Source organism: Heptranchias perlo, chromosome 39 (genome assembly GCF_035084215.1).
Source record: "Heptranchias perlo isolate sHepPer1 chromosome 39, sHepPer1.hap1, whole genome shotgun sequence".
Taxonomy (NCBI): Eukaryota; Metazoa; Chordata; class Chondrichthyes; order Hexanchiformes; family Hexanchidae; genus Heptranchias; species Heptranchias perlo.
The window spans coordinates 12,000,284-12,022,477 of record NC_090363.1 but is presented as its reverse complement, the minus strand read 5'-3'; the positions used below and the strand labels follow the sequence as shown (position 1 = coordinate 12,022,477).

The window sequence follows — 22,194 nt, the reverse complement described above, 5'->3', positions numbered from 1 at the left end:
GGGTTAGATTAAAATTATCCCCCCATATTAAGTATTCATCCATTAATATCGCAGTCATTTCTACACTGTAGAAAAAAGGGAGCAAAATAAAGAGAGCAAGAGACAAAGAGCACGGAAAGACAGGGATGGGCCAGAGCAGAAAGGGAGAGACAAAGGGATCCATGAAACCAAAACGTAAAACAGTCCCCAAAAAAGAAATGCTCCCCGGAAAATGTGAGACACAATCGTAAATTTGCCTGACGTCTTGTCCATTGAAAGTAGGCCCGTGAAACTTGACTGATCGCCAGGCCACGGTGCGAGGAGCGTCCAGCCCATCATGTCCTCCTGGATTCTGGCCGAGAGCCTGAGCAGCGAGGTGAGCTGCCCCATCTGCCTGAACTTCTACCAGGACCCAGTGCGGCTGGAGTGCGAGCACAACTTCTGCCGTTCCTGCATCGCCGAGTTCTGGGGGGACCAGGAGTCGGGGTCCCACTGCCCCCAATGCCAGGAGATCTTCCCCCGGCTCCAGTTCAAGAGCAACCGCCTGCTGGCCAACATCGTGGAGAGGGTCCGTCAGCTCCGTGTGGACACCCCGCCCCCCGCCCCTCCTCCCCCCGGGGAACCGGGCCTCGTCCTCTGCGCAAGGCACGAGGAGAAACTCAAGCTGTACTGCCAGGATGATCAGGAAGCCATCTGCGTGGTGTGCGGAGTCTCCAGGGAACACAAGGATCACCGAATTGTTCCCATCCACGAGACCATGCAATTCTGCCAAGTAAGACCCCACCTCTTACATTACTTTGCTCTCTTATTTTTGGGTGCCGTTTACAAAGAAAGTGAGGTGGTCTCGAACTCACCATAACTCACCCAACTGTCCATTCTTCACGTGTGGTCCTGGAGAGCAGGGGGTGGTTTTAACCGAACTGGCTGGGCGGGAATCCCACGGGATCGGGTGGAACGCCAGTTTCACACCCCGTCCAATATTGACTTCAATGGTCTAAAACCGGCATTGCCCCCACCCCGATCTCCGGCGGGCGGGTTAGGTTAAAATGGTCCCCCCACTATCAGCCAGCTATGGGGAGGCCACCTCAGCTGTTCCTGAACCCAAAGTCCAGGTATACAGGGGTTGAAACTTGTCTTGGGCAGTTGTGTACGATGGGTGGCTGCCTGCTACACTCCCTGACCAATCGTCACTGGGTCAAAATCCTGGAACTCCCTTCCTAACAGCACTGTGGGAGAACCTTCACCACACAGACTGCAGCGGTTCAAGAAGGCGGCTCACCACCACCTTCTCAAGGGCAATTAGGGATGGGCAATAAATGCCGGCCTCGCCAGCGACGCCCACATCCCATGAACGAATAAAAAAAATATATACAACTCAATTGATTTTGGGCAGGATATATAACAGGCGGCCTATGTCAGTGGGCAGCACTCTCGCCTCTGAGGCAGAAGATTGCAGGTTCAAGTCCCACTTCAGAGTACGTAATCCAGGCTGACTCTCCCAGTGCAGTACTGAGGGAGCGCTGCACTGTCGGAGGTGCCGTCTTTCAGACGAGACGTTAAAACGAGACCCCGTCTGCCCGCTCAGGTGGATGCAAAAGATCCCAGGGTCACTATTTCCAAGAAGAGTAGGGACGTTCTCCCTGGTGTCCTGGGGGAGAACGCCCCTCAACCAACATCAATTAGAAAAAAGATTATCTGGTCATTGCTGTTTGTGGGATCTTGCTGTGTACAAATTTTGCTGCCGCGTTTCCTACATTACAACAGTAACTACACTTCAAAAAGTACTTCATTCAATGTAGAATGTGCTGAGGGTATAAAAGGCGCTATATAAATGCAAACCTTTCTGATTTGCTTTTATGCGATCACTACTGTTTTACATCACCATCGCAGTCGGATATTTACCCATCACCCGTTCTATGCGGAGTCACTGACTGTCAATCAGGACTGAAAATCCCTGATGTCTTTCCCTAGCATTGGGGGCTGACCCCACCTCTAGTGACCCCTATCACCTCCCGACCAAAGGCTGGTGATCAGATCTGGAATCTTCGTGGTCTGTGCGGATCAGTTAACAATCGAACCATTGAGACTTTCCCCACGTTTCCCCTTCCCACATTATTTTATTCCTCATCCAAGTGGGGGACATCAGTTTTCAGAGAAGGAGCATCTTCCATTTGTAGTCCCCAATATTGTCATCATGCAATCCCGTGTCTTTTATGGTATGGGTTAGATCTGGCCTTAAGCTCCATCTACACTGCACCACTAAACACTCCTGGGTCAGGATCCAAATGGGCTGGGAGGGCAAAGTAAAGGTCTCTCTCCGCTGCTCCATTTTACTGATGTCAGGTACAACAACACAGTCCCATCAAGCACTCCTACCACGAGATAGAGACAAGAGGGAATTCCCACTAGTTCAATCAAACACTCCTGAGGTTAGATGTAAACGACATGATAAAGCATTCTCAGGTGAGCCACAGCCTGGGTTGGATACAGAGTAAAGCTCCAAGCCCCACAACAACCCTGACTTCCAATGACCTCCCCTTTCTCTACTGGTCACAGTGACAAGAGACCAGGTCAAAGAGCCACGGTCAGCACTGGGAGTTCACAAATCAGGGCCACCCCCGGCTGATGCCTGATCCAGACACTCCAACGCTTTTTAAAAATTCATTCTGGGGATATGGGTGTCGCTAGCAAGGCCGGCGTTTATTGCCCATCCCTGGTTGTCCCTTGAGAAGGTGGTGGTGGGCCCCCGCCTTCTTGAACCGCTGCAGTCCATGTGGCGAAGGTGCTCCCGCAGTTGCTGTTAGGTGGGGAGTTTCAGGATTTTGACCCAACGACGATGAAGGAACAGCTGAGATATCTTCCAAGTCGGGATGGTGAGTGACTCGGAGGGGAACTTGGAGGTGATGGTGTTCCCGTGCGTCTTGTGGTGGAGGTCATGGGTTTGGGAGGTGCTGTCGAAGCAGCCTTGGTGAGTTACTGCGGTCCGTCCTGTAGATAGTGCACACTGCAGCCACGGTGCGCAGGTGGCGGAGGGAGTGGATGTTTAAGATGGTGGATGGGCTGCCGATGAAGCTAACTGGCTTTGTCCTCGATGGTGTCGAGTATTGAGTGTTGTTGGAGCTACACCCATCCAGGTCAAGTAGAGAGTATTCCATCACTTAAAACAACCAGCTCTGTGTTCAGTGGCTGTGTTCCAGGGCTTCAACCATTGCCCTGAACAAGACAAATGATGAAAACTGTCACAGCTGTACAGGAAACCCTTTAACCACCAATACTTGTGGTAAACTGGGGCTGTGGAGATCTCAAGAAAGGTTTAGAAACGTACAGCAACAAGAATAGAGACAATGAATAATGTGACTCGTCCTCTGCTCACTGTGAAAACCAAGATGTGGAGATGCCGGTGATGGACTGGGGTTGACAATTGTAAACAATTTTACAACACCAAGTTATAGTCCAACAAATTTATTTTTAATCCCACAAGCTTTCGGGGGCTTTCCCCTTCCTCAGGCGGTGTGGAAGCCCCCGAAAGCTTGTGGGATTAAAAATAAATTTGTTGGACTATAACTTGGTGTTGTAAAATTGTTTACAATTGTGAAAACCAAAGCATTGCCTTTAAGACATGAGACATGGCCCATGGCATCATTGACTAGAACTTCTGTTGCAGGAGAAACTGAAGGAATCTTCAGTTCAACTAGAGAATCGAATAGAAGTGCTAAACGGGATCGAGGCCAACCAGGAAAAGAAGGTTCTGGAACTCAAGGTGATTGTTGGAGCTTTCTTTGTTGTACCAATTACAAACTCAATCAAGTCAATCCTACTGAACTAGTGAATGGAGGAACAGGCTCGAGGGGCCGAATGGCCTGCTCCTGTCCCTATGTTCCTATTCCCACAATGATGTCTGATCCTGGGCGGGCTCGCCGTTGGAGGCCAACTCACTCCACAGGTGGAGGTAGGAAAGAGGATTGGAGACTACTGTTAGTCTCAAGGGAGATCACTGGCTTAACACAGTGCAGTAGGAAGTCTCAGGCGGCCAAGCGGTAAAGACGTCACCTAAAGTAACACTGAGCTGAACACACCAGAAGGCCCAGGTTTGGTCTGTGTTGACGTATCTGATCTCAGCTGGGCAGAAGGCGAGGCTGTACCATTAGGTTCTGCAATTTGCCTCGGGTTCCTGTGCAAAGCAAGGGAAAATCACCAAAGATTCCTGCTTCTACTTGCTAATCAGTAACTAAAAAGAGCAGAGAGATTGAGGGGAAGATTTAATAGAGGCGTTCAAAACTATGATGGGTTTCGATAAGAGTAAAGAAGGCGAAACTGTTTCCAGTGGCAGGAGGGTCGGTAACCAGAGGGCACGGGTTTAAGATAATTGGCAAAAGAACCAGTGGGGGAATCAGGAGAATTATCTTTACGCAGCGAGTAGTTATGATCTGGAATGCACTGCCTGAAAGGGCGGTGGAAGCAGATTCAATAGTAACTTTCAAAAGGGAATTGGATAAATACTTGAAAAGGAAAAATTTGCAGGATTACGGGAAATGAGCAGGGGGAGTGGGACTACCAGGATAGCTCTTTCAAAAAGCCAACACAGGCACGACGGGCTGAATGGCCTCCTTCTGTGCTGCATGATTCTACGATACGTGGATGTCAGGTGAGAACAGAATTGGGCCTTCCAAGGTTGAATAGCTGTCTCAACTCTCACACAAAGAGAGTAGCCACTTGGGCCTCCATCTCCAATGGGGCCTTAGGTGGGGGAGGAAATCAGATACTATTTCAGCTTGTCGTTCATCAAACAGGAGAGCACGGGCACCATAAAGAGTCACATCATCTCCGAGTTCGACGAGCTCCGCACCTTCCTGCAGGAGCAGCAGGGAGCGGTCCTGGAAAAACTTCGAGAGGAGGAGCACAGGATCCTGAGAGAGATGGAAGATAATCAGAAGAAATTACAGGACGAGAAATCCACCTTGGAAACAGTGATCACCAACATTCGATGGAGACTGAACGAGGAGGACCCCATGAGTTTACTCCAGGTGGGATTTTCCGCAGCCCTGTACACCTGCGTTTTTCGGGAATGAAACAAAAATTGACACCGAGCCACATAAGGAGATATTAGGACAGGAGACCAAAAGCTTGGTCAAAGAGGTAGGTTTTAAGGAGCGACTTAAAGGAGGAGGGAGAGGCGGAGAGGTTTCGGGAGGGAATTCCAGAGCTTAAGGCCCTGGGCAGCTGAAGGCACGGCCTCCAATGGTGGAGCGATTAAAATGAGGGATGCGCAAGAGGCCAGAATTGGAGGAGCGCAGAGATCTCGGAGGGTTGTAGGGCTGGAGGAGGATAAAGGCCGTAAAATTCCACAGGGATTATCCCCGTCTTCTGCCGTTTACGTTGTTTCTCCGGGTGCTGATCACGTCTCCCGCTGAAATTCCGGCAGGAATTCGGGGAAGTCTCGCGGAATATCAGGGCCAAAGTAGAAATGTTTCTCAATGTGACTCTGATTTGGGAGGAGGGCAGAGGCCAGCATGGTTTCTACAGTATTTAATACCACTAAAAGTCTGGTGGGTCACCAGCTTGTCATAACATTAAGTGGCCGATGTACCCAACATAACATCACCTGTAGAGGGGAAGGTGGTGGTAGGAATCATTTCTTGCAGAGAAACTGGGGGCTGTTGTATATATGTGCTGTAGCTGTGTATTGCCATTCTGCTGTTAAGTCTCATTGATAAATTGTTGCGATGACTCACTATGATGTAAAGGCACACTTACCCCCGTCCCCCGACCCCATCCCCGCCCAATTTATACTTGTACCCATTCACCCGCTATCCCCAGTTCACCTCCAAATTCTTCTTCCTCCACTTCATGTGAGTAATGCTCTCCCTCTCCTCTCACTTCACTCTGGCACCGTTCCCCACTCCCAATTCACTCTGGCACTGTTCCCCATTCCCAATTCACTCTGGCACTGTTCCCCACTCCCAATTCACACTGGTACTGTTCCCCATTCCCAATTCACTCTGGCACCGTTCCCCATTCCCAATTCACTCTGGCACCGTTCCCCATTCCCAATTCACACTGGCACTGTTCCCCATTCCCAATTCACTCTGGCACTGTTCCCCACTCCCAATTCATTCTGGCACTGTTCCCCATTCCCAATTCACTCTGGCACCGTTCCCCACTCCCAATTCACTCTGGCACCATTCCCCACTCCCAATTCACACTGGCACTGTTCCCCATTCCCAATTCACACTGGCACTGTTCCCCACTCCCAATTCACTCTGGCACCGTTCCCCACTCCCAATTCACTCTGGCACCGTTCCCCACTCCCAATTCACTCTGGCACCGCTCCCCACTCCCAATTCACACTGGCACTGTTCCCCATTCCCAATTCACTCTGGCACCGTTCCCCACTCCCAATTCACACTGGCACCGTTCCCCACTCCCAATTCACACTGGCACCGTTCCCCACTCCCAATTCACACTGGCACTGTTCCCCATTCCCAATTCACTCTGGCACTGTTCCCCATTCCCAATTCACTCTGGCACCGTTCCCCACTCCCAATTCATTCTGGCACCGCTCCCCACTCCCAATTCATTCTGGCACCGTTCCCCACTCCCAATTCATTCTGGCACCGCTCCTCACTCCCAATTCACTCTGGCACCGTTCCCCATTCCCAATTCACACTGGCACTGTTCCCCATTCCCAATTCACTCTGGCATCGTTCCCCACTCCCAATTCATTCTGGCACCGCTCCCCACTCCCAATTCACTCTGGCACCGTTCCCCACTTCCAATTCACTCTGGCACCGTTCCCCATTCCCAATTCACACTGGCACTGTTCCCCATTCCCAATTCACTCTGGCACCGTTCCCCACTCCCAATTCATTCTGGCACCGTTCCCCACTCCCAATTCACACTGGCACCGCTCCCCACTCCCAATTCATTCTGGCACCGTTCCCCACTCCCAATTCACTCTGGCACCGTTCCCCACTCCCAATTCACTCTGGCACCGTTCCGCACTCCCAATTCATTCTGGCACCGTTCCCCACTCCCAATTCACTCTGGCACCGTTCCCCACTCCCAATTCACTCTGGGTGTGCTCCCCACTCCCAATTCACACTGGCACTGTTCCCAACTCCTAATTCACTCTGGCACTGTTCCCCACTCCCAGTTCACACTGGTACTGTTCCCAACTCCTAATTCACACTGGCACTGTTCCCCACTCCCAGTTCACACTGGCACTGTTCCCAACTCCTAATTCACTCTGGCACTGTTCCCCACCCCCAGTTCACACTGGCACTGTTCCCAACTCCTAATTCACTCTGGCACTGTTCCCCACTCCCAGTTCACACTGGCACCGTTCCCCACTCCCAATTCACTCTGGCACCGTTCCCCACTCCCAGTTCACACTGGCACTATTTTCCATGCCCAGTTCACTCTGGCACTGTTCTCCATGCCCAGTTCATACTGGCACTATTCTCCATGCCCAGTTCACACTGGCACTGTTCTCCATGCCCAGTTCACACTGGCAATGTTCTCCATGCCCAGTTCACTCTGGCACTATTCAGCCTGGTTCCCTTCTCCCCTCCCCCTCAGCTTATGCTGTCACACATTGCTACAGCGAAACGGCTACCGCATTTGCCTACATAACTCGCTGCTCTTCAAAAAATAATTCAGTGAGCGAAGCCCTTTGAGATGTTTCAACATGTTAGTGTGATGTATTATAACAAGTCTCGTTATTTCTCTATTATTCATATTTTACAGGATGTCAAAGACCTGACGGAAAGGTAAGATCCAAGCCCTCTACGTTATTTTCCAATGTCCATACACATGTGCCCACACACATGCACACGCTTATATGCGCATACACGCACAGGCATATACACGTGGACGCACACATGCACGTGCGCACAAGCACGTACACACGCACACACAAACACACCTCCACACACGCACACACTCACACACTCACATACACACTCAGCCAGCAGATGATGCTGGATGGCAATAAGGAATGGGAACCTTTGTCTCTTCCTTAAACCTTTGCAACTAGTTGTAACACTGCAAATTGTGGTTGCACCTAAGATCAGTGCAAACAGCGCAGACGAGGGATTGTACCTGGGATCTTCCTGATCTGTATTGCTCAGTGATAGTGGCCCTGAATATCGTAGGGACCCGCGCTCCTAGTGTAAACGCAGTGTAGTGAGAGCCTCACCTCAGCACCAGGCCAGAGACCCCCTCAGGAATCCTGGGGTCGGGGACGGGGTCATTTCCATAGCCGGGACAGGCCGCGATGCTCCCGACCCAGTCCGAGCGCAATCTGCCCTTGTAAGGCACGGCAGCACCAGGCCAGGCCGCCTGAGGCCGCCACAGGGCCCAACTGGGCCAAAGGAAGGTTTATGTTGTCCTGTCATTGACTGCCAGTTGAACCACCAGACAAGGTTAACCAACCCCTCTGGGGTCATTTGCCTTATTCTAGCAAAGGTTGCGGGCCTTCAGGAGGCTTCAAATGGAGTCGCTCCAGCTCTCAACTGGTGTGAGTTACACTGAGGCCTTCGAAGGATATGAAGGGCCCAATTCCCAGGGGTTCCCAGGTGACCCAGGGGTTCTTCCTGAAATACCCCCTTGATGTGGGGGGGGTGGGTGGGGAGATGGAAGATCCACCCACAACCCCTCCCCTCCTCCCAACTGGAATTTAACGGGCATTCTAAACTGGGAGGAATCGTGCCAGAACCAAGATACTCTGGGCATCTCCCCCAGTGCAGGAATCAGGCGCCCGGCCCTCACGAGGCCCAGGAATCTTGGGGCCAGCGGCCGTCGAAGCTTCATTTTTCCATTGAAGCCCGATGAGAAACGGCTCGGGCGTGATGTGGGGAGGGAGGGGGGTTGGGGGCTCAGCCACAAACCCTTCATGGAATAATCAGAGCTGCCATCTATAACTCGCCACAGGTTGAAGCAAGGATTTCCGGATTGTGAGGTGGTGCCACCCAGCAGATTGAACGTTGGCTCGTTTCGGGGACCCCTCCAGTACGCGGTGTGGAAAAAGATGAGAGACATAATCAGTCCAGGTGAGGTTCTATACACTTATAAACAACAGGCACCATCTCCAACAAGAGAGAGTCTAACCACCTCCCCTTGACATTCAACAGCATTACCATCGCCGAATCCCCCACCATCAACATCCTGGGGGTCACCATTGACCAGAAACTTAACCGGACCAGCCATATAAATACTGTGGCTACAAGAGCAGGTCAGAGGCTGGGTATTCTGTGGCGAGTAATTCACCTCCTGACTCCCCAAAGCCTTTCCACCATCGACAAGGCACAAGTCAGGAGTGTGATGGAATACTCTCCACTTGCCTGGATGAGTGCAGCTCCAACAACACTCAAGAAGCTCGAAAACATCCAGGACAAAGCACCCCATCCACTACCCTAAACATTCACTCCCTTCACCACCGGCGCACAGTGGCTGCAGTGTGTACCATCCACAGGATGCACTGCAGCAACTCGCCAAGGCTTCTTCGACAGCACCTCCCAAACCCGCGACCTCTACCACCTAGAAGGACAAGGGCAGCAGGCGCATGGGAACAACACCACCTGAACGTCCCCCTCCAAGTCACACACCATCCCGACTTGGAAATATATCGCCGTTCCTTCATCGTCGCTGGGTCAAAATCCTGAAACTCCCTTCCTAACAGCACTGTGGGAGAACCGTCACCACACGGACTGCAGCGGTTCAAGAAGGCGGCTCACCACCACCTTCTCAAGGGCAATTAGGGATGGGCAATAAATGCCGGCCTCGCCAGCGACGCCCACATCCCATGAACGAATAAAAAATTTGCCCTCCTCCCACACACACACAGATACAGATACCCTGCTGCATAAAAGAAAAGAAAGACGTGCATTTATATAGCGCCTTTCACAACCTCACGATGTCCCAAAGCGCATTACAGCCAATGAAGTACTTTTTTTGAAGTGTAGTCACTGTTGTAATGTAGGAAACGTGGCAGCCAATTTGCGCACAGCAAGATCCCACAAACAGCAATGAGAGAATGACCAGATACTCTGTCATTGAGTGATGTTGGTTGAGGGATAAATATTGTCCAGGACACCGGGGAGAACTCCCCTGCTCTTCTTCGAATAGTGGCCCTGGGATTTTTTACGTCCACCTGAGAGGGCAGACGGAACCTCGGTTTAGCGTCTCATCTGAAAGACGGCACCTCCGACAGTGCAGCACTCCCTCAGTACAGCAGTGCGTGTGTCGGCCTATATTTTATGCTCATGTCTCTGGAGTGGGCTTGGACCCACGACGTTCTGACCTTCAGTGCCAGTACTGAGGGAGTGCTGCACTGTCAGAGGTACTGTCTTTCGGATGAAACATTAAACCGAGGTCCTGTCTGCCCTCTGAGGTGGATGTAAAAGCTCCCATGCCACCATTTTGAAGAAAAGCAGGGGAGTTCTCCCCAGAGTCCAGGCCAACATTTATCCCTCAATTAACACCTAAAACAGATTATCTGGTCATTATCACATTGCTGTTTGTGGGATCTTGCTGTGCGCAAATTGGCTGCTGAGTTTCCTACATTACAACAGTGACGACACTTCAAAAGTACTTAATTGGCTGTAGAGCACTTTGGGACCTCTTGAGGTCATGAAAGGTTCTTTGTAAATTCAAGTCTTTCCGAATGCATGTCTTAAACCTCCTACTTTTGCGTCCTCAGGATTGTGTACTCGATACTCAAGCCCAAATCATCAATATATACCAAGAGCAAAAGTGGGCCCAGCATTGACCCCTGAGATAAACCAATTCCAACGATTCTCCAGCCCAATCAACCCTTATTTACTTCAACTCTCTGTTTCCTGATGTTAATCAACTGCCTATTGGGTGCTACATTTTCACTTATACACACACGCAGGTGTGAGTGTTTATTTACAAGATAGTGCATCGCAGGCGGACAAGCAATGTGTTCGAAACCAGGCCTGCAAAGGGAATCGCAGTCTCAATGCACTGGTCTTCATTCATGCTGTGGTTTCATACGCCCACATCTCTCAAGATGCTGCTTTACCGCACGCAGTGTGGCAACGCGTGGGTTAATAGTCTAGCACTCGTCAGTCGCTGCAGAGTCAGGCTGGAGCTTATGCGGGGACAGAAGCTGCTCACAGTCCAATCAGTGCGAGTTTGACAGTGGAAATGTTTTCAGCTGCTATTGCGTTTTCTCAGCCACATCCAACATTAAAAAATAGGCAGTTTATAACATAAATGACTGCCAGATCACGCACCTTGGACGACAGATCAGGCTTGCATTTATATAGCGCCTTTCATGACTATAGGACGTCCCAAAGTGCTTTACGGCCAACTTCTAAAGTATAGTCACTGTTCTAATGTAGGGAACTCAACAGCCAATTTGCGCACAGCAAGCTCCCACAAACAGCAACTGGATAATAACCAGATCGTCTGTTTTGGTGAAGGATAAATATTGGCTGCTATGAACTCTTTGAAATAGTGGCCACTGAAGAGGGCCACAGCTTAACACCCCATCTGAGAGACAGCACCTCCAACAGTGCAGTACTCCCCCAGAATATCAGCCAAGATTTGTGTTCTAGTTGCTGGAGCAGGACTTGAACCCACAACTTGCTGACTCAGAAGTGAGAGTGTTACCCACTGAGCCATGACCGACACCTGGTGAGAGAGTAGCAGCTGCAGTGGAACAAATCATTAAAACCTAGGCGCACTAAATAATCAAAAAGACTAATGGGATGTTGGCTTTTATCTTAATGGGGTTATCATTGTATCACAGTACAGGACGAGTCCATTCGGGCCATTGAAAGTCCCATTTCCCTATAGCCTTGTAAATGTTTTCCCTTCAAGTATTTATCCCATTCCCTTTTGAAAGTTACTATTGAATCTGTTGGAATATGAAGGAGAGGAAGTTATGCTCCAGTTGTACAGGGTTCTGGTTAGACCCCATCTCCAATACTACATTCAGTTTTGGACACCATACCTCAGGAAGGATATATTGGCCTTGGAGGACGTACAGCCAGAGTGGTACCAGGACTTAAAGGGTTACATTACTAGGACAGGTTGCCATAAACTTGGTTTGTATTCCCTTGAGTTTAGAATGGTGCTCTAATCGAGATGTTAAAAATTAGAAAGGGATTCAACAGAGTTGATACAGAGAAACTATTTCCCCTGGTGGTGCAATCTAGAGCAAGGGGACCGAATCTTAAAATTAGAGCAAGGCCATTTTGGAGAGAAATCAGGAATCATTTTTTCACTCAAAATGGTGGTGGAAATCTGGAGCTCTCCCCCAAAAGGCTGTGGATGCTGGGGGGCAATTGACTGAGATTCATGGATTTTTTGTTATGTAACGGTATCAAGAGATAGGAAGCAAAGTTGGGTAAATGGAGTTGAGATACAGATCAGCTGTGATCTAATATAATGTGGGAACAGGCTCAAAGAGCTGAATGGCCTAATTTGTTCCTATGTTCCCATCTAATACTCTCAGCCAGGTCTCCAATACAGGTTAGAAAGAGACTAAAGCTCCATCTACACTGTCCCATCAAACACTCCCAGAGCAGGTACACCACGGGTTAGATACAGAGTAAAGCTCCCTCTACACTGTCCCGTCAAACACTCTCAGGGCAGGTACAGCACGGGTTAGATACAGAGTAAAGCTCCCTCTACACTGTCCCATCAAACACTCCCAGAACAGGTACAGGGTTTGATACAGAGTAAAGCTCCCTCTACACTGTCCCATCAAACACTCCCAGGGCAGGAAAAGCACGGGTTAGATACAGAGTAAAGCTCCCTCTACACGGTCCCATCAAACACTCTCAGGGCCGGTACAGCATGGGTTAGATACAGAGTAAAGCTCCCTCTACACTGTCCCATCAAACACTCCCAGGGCAGGTACAGCACGGGTTAGATACAGAGTAAAGCTCCCTCTACACTGTCCCATCAAACACTCCCAGGGCAGGTACAGCAAGGGTTAGATACAGAGTAAAGCTCCCTCTACACTGTCCCATCAAACACTCCCAGGGCAGGTACAGCACGGGTTAGATACAGAGTAAAGCTCCCTCTACACGGTCCCATCAAACACTCCCAGGGCAGGAACAGCATGGGTTAGATACAGAGTAAAGCTCCCTCTACACTGTCCCATCAAACACTCCCAGGGCAGGTACAGCACGGGTTAGATACAGAGTAAAGCTCCCTCTACACTGTCCCATCAAACACTCCCAGGTCAGGTACAGCACAGGTTAGATACAAAGTAATGCTCCCTCTACACTGTCCCATCAAACACTCCCAGGTCAGGTACAGCACAGGTTAGATACAGAGTAAAGCTCCCTCTACACTGTCCCATCAAACACTCCCAGGGCAGGTATAGTACAGGTTAGATACAGAGTAAAGCTCCCTCTACACTGTCCCATCAAACACTCCCAGGGCAGGTACAGCAAGGGTTAGATACAGAGTAAAGCTCCCTCTACACTGTCCCATCAAACACTCCCAGGGCAGGTATAGTACAGGTTAGATACAGAGTAAAGCTCCCTCTACACTGTCCCATCAAACACTCCCAGGGCAGGTATAGTACAGGTTAGATACAGAGTAAAGCTCCCTTTACACTGTCCCATCAAACACTGTGGTTACCAACCCATGTAAACATTTTCTGCTTATTTACTCCTTCAGAACTCCCCTTTTAATTTTGAATGCCTCTATAAAAATCTCCTCTTAATCTTCTCTGATTTAAGAAGAACAATTCCAGCTTCTCCAGTCTCTCCACATAACTGAAGTCCCTCATCCCTGGTACCATTCTAGTAAATCTCCTCTGCACCCTCTCCAAGGTCTTGACATCCTTCCTAAAATATGGTGCCCAGAACTGGACACAATACTCCAGCTGAGGCCTAACCAGTGATTTATAAAGGTTTAGCATAACTTCCTTGCGTTTGTACTCTATGGGGGTGATTTTAACCCCCAAGAACAGGTTGGGGCCAGGTGGGAGTTGAAAATAGTTGTTTTTTGGGTCGCGACTGCAACCCGGCTTTGTTTCGGGTGCAACATGAGCGCGTAAAAGTCCAGGCTTCCCACTGGGAATGAAAAGTCTGAAAATTTTGCAGTTGTGACCCAAAAAAACAACTATTTTCAACTCCCGTCCGCCCCCAACCCACCTGTTCTTGGGGTTTAAAATCACCCCCATGCCTCTATTTATAAAGCTAAGGATCCCATTGGCTTTTTAACAGCCTTCTCAACTTGTCCTGCCACCTTCAAAGATTTGTGTCTGTTCCTGCACCCCCTTTAAAATTATTAAACCTCTTTAATATTAGCGGAGGTGAAGTGATTGTGTCCAATTTTAACAGATGTCTGTATTCCACCTCTGGATACTGGCCTATGGAGTCTGAAGCATCTTATAAAACAATCCCCTGGGTATTTATTGGAGCCCTTAAACGTTTCACAATAACCGGGTCACTGACCCCAGTAAAATACCAGAAGAAGGAATTTGACATGATGCCACTCCCGGTCGAATTGCCTTCCATGGGGGTCATTTGAAAGTTAAGGAATGTTCGGATTATTGAAATAATTGTTAAGGTCGCACAAGACAATACTGATCTTTAATAATATTATAGAGTTTGCTCCACGTTATCCCTAATTGCAATGAGAGGGGGATTCACCTTTTCCACATTATTCAGGGACATTTTGTTCAGTTGTGAAGGAATTGCAATAAATTCCAGCCCAACGGAGGCGGCGATGGCGGCCCCGCCTACCCACAATGCAGCGCGGCGGAGAAAAGGTCCCATCGATGGCCAGTTTTGGGCCGTGCTGCACTCTGGGAGATCGAGTCACCTGATCCCGTGACCCGTGGACAGGCGGCGGAGGGGGAGGAGCCCAGCGGGGCCGACGGCCATGTTGGCTGACCGTGAGGTCACTTCCGGGTACTGACAAGATGGCGAATGGGGCGGGGGAGAGGCTGCCCAGCGCCGGCGGCCATGTTGGCTACTCGTCTACGCGGTGAGGTCACTTCCGGTGGCACGCACTAAGCCCACAGGCCCTGCCCCTCTTTAAATCCCGATGAACTCCCCATTGAATCCCATTTGAACCCCCTTATAACTCCCCTTTTTTAAACCCCTTTTTAAACTCGGCTTATGAATGATGGGTCAGTTTGGGAGTGATGGGTCAGTTTAGGAGGGGGAAAAAGATGAGGCTGACCCTTTTACCCTCAGTTGTACATGTACAGCAGGTGACACTGAGACACACACGGGCCGTACAGTACCAGACGGGAATGAATCGTTCCCTTTTACCCACTGTGTACTGTACATGTACAGGAGCTGACACTGAGACACACACGGGCCGTACAGTACCAGACAGGAGTGAATCGTTCCCTTTTACCCGCTGTGCGCTCTATATGTACAGGAGCTCACACTGAATCATTGTTTCTCTCGCACTCTCTCTCTCTTTCTCCCTGTCCCTATCCCTGACCCCCTCTCCCTGCTCCTATATCTCACCCTGTCTCTCTCCCTCTCCCTTTTCCTTCCTTTCACTCTCCCTCTCTTTCTTTTGTCTCTCTGAATTTTTCTTGACTGAAAAGTCCTCTGAAATATTTCAGTCTCACTGTTTAAAATAATAAATCACATTTCTATAGCATTTTTATATATTAAAGATTCAATTAGGGGTTGGAAATCAGTCAGGTAAATTTAGTTTCTCGACCAGAAAGATTTGCGTGTTTAAAATCGTACCTCAGATCAAAAGATGTTTCCCCCTCAGACATTCCAGCATTTGGAAGTCCCTGTTATCGTTACAGAGACAGGAGATGGGATTGTTCGATGGAGATGGGGGATTTGCTCAATTCAATAGGGTCAGAATTAGATTGTGTCCCTCACATCTACACAGGATCGAAGCTATTCCCAGTAAACATCCTGAGACAATGAAATGAGTAAACCATGTCTGAGAACTTTCAAACTGACTAAAGCACCTCATCTTTCTTTTAGGCTCTTTTTAACCTTCTATTCTCAACACTGATTTCAATAACTTTAGATCACAATCACTGCTCCCATTTTTTCATGATGTGGAGATGCCGGTGATGGACTGGGGTGGACAATTGTAAACAATTTTACAACACCAAGTTATAGTCCAACAATTTTATTTGAAATTCACAAGCTTTCGGAGGCTTCCTCCTTCCTCAGGTGAATGTTGTGGAAATGAAATCCTCGAACCCTTTGCATTTATAAATCACAGAACAATACCTGGTGATTACAGATAGTCTTTCCAACTGCCCGTTGCCAAGGCAATCAAAGTGTTCAGACAGAGAGGTGTTATCTACAGGGCCACCGAATATACAAACAACCAAAAAAAAAAAGAGAGGCAGGCAGAAACATAGAAACATCCGGATGGAAGAGAAAGCAAATGACCCATTATATTAAAAACAGATAACATTTGTTCGCTTGTTCATGTCACGCTACACGTAACCCCACCAGCGAACAAATGTTATCCTCCTTGCCTTGCACCATCATCCCTTTTGTCATTTAATCACTCCTGCCCTCCACCCTATCACAGACCTTCCCTTTTGTTCATTCCTCCCCTCCCTCCCTCCCCTTTCCCTGACTCTGGACTTGCTCAAAAACTTTAACTCTTTTTACATCTTCCAGTTCTGACGAAAGGTCTTCGACCTGAATCGTTAACTCTGTTTCTTTCTCCGCAGATGCTGCCTGACTCGCTGAGCTTCTCCAGTGTTTTCTGATTTTAAAACATCTAAAGGAACGGATTAGAGATTATACAAAACCTCAGGCCCAGACCAGAGCAGAAGGAAGGTGTCAGCACCCATTCCAGTTCTGCATCTATTGTGTATTTGCAACACATTGTGTTTGGTTCTTTAAATGTAGTCGCCGGGCAGTGTGGGATGTGCCAGGGGTCTCTGGGGTGCTTGGGCCTCAGGGGGAGGGGGAGGCAGGCTGCGAGGGGGCCCTAGGGTGCATGGACCACAGGGGGAGGGGGAGGCAGGCTGCGAGGGGGCCCCAGGGTGCATGGACCACAGGGGGAGGGAGAGACAGGCTGAGGGGGCCCTAGGGTGCATGGACCACAGGGGGAGGGAGAGACAGGCTGCGAGGGGGCCCCAGGGTGCTTGGGCCTCAGGGGGAAGGGGAGGCAGGCTGCGAGGGGACCCCAGGGTGCATGGACCACAGGGGGAGGGGGAGACAGGCTGCGAGGGGGCCCCAGGGTGCTAAGGCCTCAGGGGGAAGGGGAGACAGGCTGCGAGGGGACCCCAAGGTGCTTAGGCCTAAGGGGGAGGGGAGACAGGCTGCGAGGGGGCCCCAGGGTGCTTGAGCCTCGGGGGAGGGGGAGACAGGCTGTGAGGGGACCCCAGGGTGCTTGGGCCACAGAGGGAGGGGGAGACAGGCTGCGAGGGGACCCCAGGGTGCTTGGGCCTCGGAGGAGGGGGAGACAGGCTGCGAGGAGACCCTGGGTTGTATTTTGTGACCAGCGACACTGAGACACACACAATTTGAACAGTCAATAACACATGTCCCATGTACGTCCATTTGTGACACTTAAAATATCACATCGAACAATCCGAGGTATTGTAAACAATTTTACAACACCGAGTTATAGTCCAGCAATTTTATTTTAAATTCACAAGCTTTCGGAGATTTTCTCCTTCCTCTGTCATACCTTAATCCGAGGTATGACAGAGAGTATCGGTGACTCATTCCCTTTTACTCACTGCGTACTGTACATGTACAGAAGCTGACACTGAGGCACGCACGGGCCGTACAGTATCAGTCGGGAGTGAAACCTTTCACTCTGATTTCATAGAATCACACGGCACAGATGGAGGCCATTCGGCCCATCGTGCTTGTGTCAGCTCTTTGAAAAAGCGATCCATTTAGTCCCACTCCAAATATTTCCCATTTCCAGATGTCGGATGTGTTATCAGCCCCTTGTCTCTTCAGGTGCTGAATTTGCTGCGGGAGGAGATTGGGGGGCAGGGGGGGGGGAGTTGGGGGTGTGAAAGAGGAAGAGGAAATGCAGTAGTTTACTGTTACAGTTTGTGGCTAACCACGTCTTCCGTGCCATGCACCTCACTGGCTCGCCCTGCCCGTACGTGATTCACTCTCTCCACCTCCAGCTCACAGACTCAGGGACAGTGCAGGAGCGCAGAGACGCTGATAAAGAGGTGGAAGTGAGTGTGAACCTGACCTCAGTGGCCATAAATAACTGTAAATGCGTCTGTGGTTACCTCCTGAGCAAATAGTCAAGCCTGGGTTCGATCATTAAGCCTTTCAGCGCTGGGCCACGCAATACAATTCAAATTGTACCAATGACTATCACACCAGAGGGAAGGCAGGTCATTACTTCAAAAGCAAAACACTGGAAATCTGAAATAAAAACAGAAATACTCAGCAAGTCAGGCAGCATCTGAGGAGAAAGAAACAGAGTTAACATTTCAGGGTGAAGACTTTTCATCAGAACTGGATTTTCGATTTTTATTGCCGCTCATTACTTAGTGCTGTAGTTCTTTCCCTTAAGTGTGTGCGTTTGTCCAGATAGGGGCAGGTGCATGCTTGTGAACCCATACATATGTATATACAGCTGTGGCTCAGTGGGTAGCCCTCTCACTTCTAACTCAGAAGGTTTGTGGGTTCAAATCCCACTCCAGAGGCTTGAGTATAAAAATCTAGGCTGACCCTCCCAGTGCCAGTACTGAGTGAGTGCTCTGTTGTGGGAGGTGCTGTCTATGAGATGTTGAATTAAGGACCCTCTGAAGTAAATGTAAAAGATCCCAGGCACTATTTCATAGAGGAGCAGGGGTGTTCTCCCCGGTGTCTGGGACAACATTCATCCCTCAACTAACATCGCTAAAACAGATGGTCTGGTCATTGTCACAGTGCTGTTTGTGGCATCTTGCTGTGTGCAATATTGGCTGCTGTATTTCCTACTTTATAACAGTGACTGTACTTCATTGGTGATGTCCTGAGGTTGTGAAAGTTGCTATATAAATGCAAGTCTTTTGTTGTATGGAATGTCTTACACATGCAACATTGTGTCTGTGTGTATGTTTGATTGTGCACAATAGAGTATAACTGTGTTGTGTGCTTGTATTTGTGCACATGTGTGTCCTGTCCTTGCATTTGCAATGCAGAGGAACATGTGTTTCCATTCCTACATCTGTGTCCAGTTATATTTGCTGTCATCTTGAGTTCTGCTTCCCGGAGTAATCTTTTTTGGACAGGTTCTGTAAAACACATGGAGCTAGACACAGGCTTCACAATGGAAGCCACTGTGGCAGATAGCAGCAGACTTGATGGGCTGAATGGTCTCCTATTGTGCTCTTATAGTCATATTGGCCTTGGAGGGAGCGCAGCGTAGGTTTACTAGAATGATACCCGGACTTCAAGGGTTAAGTTACGAGGAGAGATTACACAAATTGGGGTTGTATTCTCTAGAGTTTCGAAGGTTAAGGGGTGACCTGATCGAAGTTTATAAGATATTAAGGGGAACAGATAGGGTGGATAGAGAGAAACTATTTCCGCTGGTTGGGGATTTTAGGAGTAGGGGGCACAGTCTAAAAATTAGAGCCAGACCTTTCAGGAGTGAGATTAGAAAACATTTCTACACACAAAGGGTGGTAGAAGTTTGGAACTCTCTTCCGCAAATGGCACTTGATGCTAGCTCAATTGCTAAATTTAAATCTGAGATAGATAGTTTTTTGGCAATCAAAGGTATTAAGGGATATGGGCCAAAGGCAGGTATATGGAGTTAGATCACAGATCAGCCATGATCTTATCAAATGGCGGAGCAGGCATGAGGGGCTGAATGGCCTACTCCTGTTCCTATGTTCCTATGACTTTTAATGGGTTCGTTTTGATTCTTTCCCCCTCCAATATTCTCTTCTATTAACGGTGTTGAGTCTTCCGGAGGTGCAGGTCTCTGGGCCTCAACCGTTCTTCAGTACCTCATCCAAATGTCTATTCATCAGCCGAGCCTGGACATGAGCCTCCATGGGCTTTCGATTATGGGAGGGCATCACAGCCAAACATCAACCCGTCCTCCATACACATGTAATTCCCATCAGGAGTCATGGGATCTTCACCATTAACAAGAACCCAGGGTGATTATTATTTTCTTTCTCACAGCTTAGAACCACTGAGGTGTTTTGTAGCCAAACCATTAACCCAACTGTGATCTGCTAACAGCCTAACCAATTCCTGGTCTATGTGGCTCAGTTCTACGATTCTGGATACCAGGAATGCGAGCTAGAAGCAAACTCATAACTCAAACTCATTGGAGAACCCTAACCCCCATTTAAGATCGTCACCAAAAGAAAGAAGGGAGCGGTTAGGTGAAATCTCTTTATGTGGTGGGGTTGTTAGGATATAGAATGCCCTCCGAAAAACAATGGCAGAGGTTTGTTGTTATCATTGTCGGTATTTCAACCGTTTACCACAGTGAACCGTTTATTCTGAATAAATTTGGTTCCCTCAAAAACATGAAGGGGGCGATTTTAACCCCCAAGAACGGGTGGGTTGGGGGCGGGCGGGAGTTGAAAATAGTTGTTTTTTTGGGGTCGCGACCCAAAACATTTTCGGAATTTGCATTCCCAGCGGGAAGCCTGGACTTTTACGCACCGACAGTTAAACCCGGAAATAAAGCCGGGTTGCGGTCGCGACCCAAAAAACAACTATTTTCAACTCCCGCCCGCCCCCAACCCACCCGTTCTTGGGGTTTAAAATCACCCCCCCCAAACACTTGAATTAGATTGTCTCAAACCCGAGCACAACTTCCTTAATCTAGTCACCAGGATTTCAAACACAATTTGATGCATTTCTGGAGATTATACAACATGATGACAAGGCAGGTAGGTATAGCTAACCTATGGGACTGGTTTATTGGGCCTAATGTCCTTTCCTTGTGCCTAAAATGTCTTACGTCAATGATTGTGCTGTCATTTCACCCACTGAGCCCCTCGGGCAGATACCTTCTGATGTTCTTATATTATAAGGTGGAATCAAACAGCTTGGAGAAGGTCAATCACAACTCAACCAGTGACCACTTGTTTCTTTGTCCTTCTCGCCTTCTAGTCCCAGCTCCGCTGACCCTTGACCCAAGTTCCGCTAACCCCTACCTGGACCTTTCCGAGGACTTGACCGCCGTTAGATACTCCTACACCTCGCAGGAGCTGCCCGGGAACCTGGAGCGCTTCGATTTCTGTGCCTGTGTCCTGGGCTCGGTGGGATTCACGTCGGGGAGGCACTACTGGGAGGTGGACGTGGGCAGCCAGCCCGACTGGGACGTGGGAGTGGCGGCAGAGTCCATCGACAGAGAGGGGTGGGTCATTCTCACCCCGGAGAATGGCTTCTGGACCTTCGGGCACGTGGAGCACTCGAAGATCGGGGTCTACCTGGACCACGAGGGAGGGCAGGTGTCATTTTACAAGGCCGACGACATGACTCATCTCTACACCTTCGCCCATGCCTTCACCGAGAAGCTGTTCCCTTTCTTCTACCCCAGCGCTGACTCCAACGCCAAGCCCCTCAAACTCTGCCACCAGCTGATTTAAGAGGGGGTGGGGGTGCAGGCAGGAAATGATGCTGATAGTTGCTATGGTAACAGGGCCTCATTACCATTAGCGACTGGTTGCTCAAAGCTAAAGGGGAATCCAATGATTTGAGCTTTTCTGCGATAGGAAGAGACTGTCTTAATCAACGGAAAAATTACAGGCATTTTTATTCTACCAAAAACACAGTAGGTTGTCTGTAGTACAAGAAAATTACATTTGGCTTATTGAACTATTTTTGTCCTTCAAAGGGCACTCTCTCCATCTCTCTCTGTTTCAGTTTTCTCTCTTGGGATGTACTCTGTATGTTATTAGTAATGTTCACATGACATTTCTCTACCTGCTATCTTTACAAATGCAATAATTAATCTATTCTTAAAAAAAAAATAAAATCAACAAGTTAATGTCTTGCTTGAGATAATAGTCAAAGGAATTTTATTCATTAATAAAACTGCACAGTACAATTTCAATCCATCCCTATATGTTTCTGCGTCTCTTCCTCCATCCGTCTCCTTATCTCTCTTTCTGTCTGTATTTCTCTTCCTCTCTTACCTTTTTCCATGTCTCTCATAAGAGCACAAGAAATAGGAGCAGGAGTAGGCCCCCTGAGCCTGCTCCGCCATTCAATAAGATCATGGCTGATTGTCGACCTCAACTCAACTTTCCTGCCCGATCCCCATATCCCTTGCTTCCTT

General features: G+C 49.0%; 1 protein-coding gene across 1 annotated transcript; it reads left to right on the top strand.

The window, feature by feature from the left end:
* The first annotated feature begins 267 nt into the window (after positions 1 to 267).
* Positions 268 to 21,852, top strand: LOC137305269 (zinc-binding protein A33-like). Its single transcript, XM_067974126.1, has 6 exons — positions 268 to 751; positions 3,644 to 3,739; positions 4,770 to 5,003; positions 7,726 to 7,748; positions 8,911 to 9,029; positions 21,024 to 21,852. Exons 1-6 carry the CDS (start codon positions 317 to 319, stop codon positions 21,500 to 21,502), a joined length of 1,386 nt encoding a protein of 461 aa, XP_067830227.1. The 5' UTR covers positions 268 to 316; the 3' UTR covers positions 21,503 to 21,852.
* Positions 21,853 to 22,194: the final 342 nt, after the last annotated feature.

Bases quoted from the DNA above. Each gene is read 5' to 3' on its own strand.
- LOC137305269 (XM_067974126.1), top strand. From the start codon at position 317: ATGTCCTCCTGGATTCTGGCCGAGAGCCTGAGCAGCGAGGTGAGCTGC. The intron at 752-3,643 runs GTAAGACCCCAC...CTTCTGTTGCAG, and splicing joins AGACCATGCAATTCTGCCAA to GAGAAACTGAAGGAATCTTC. The intron at 9,030-21,023 runs GTGAGGTTCTAT...CTCGCCTTCTAG, and splicing joins GAGAGACATAATCAGTCCAG to TCCCAGCTCCGCTGACCCTT.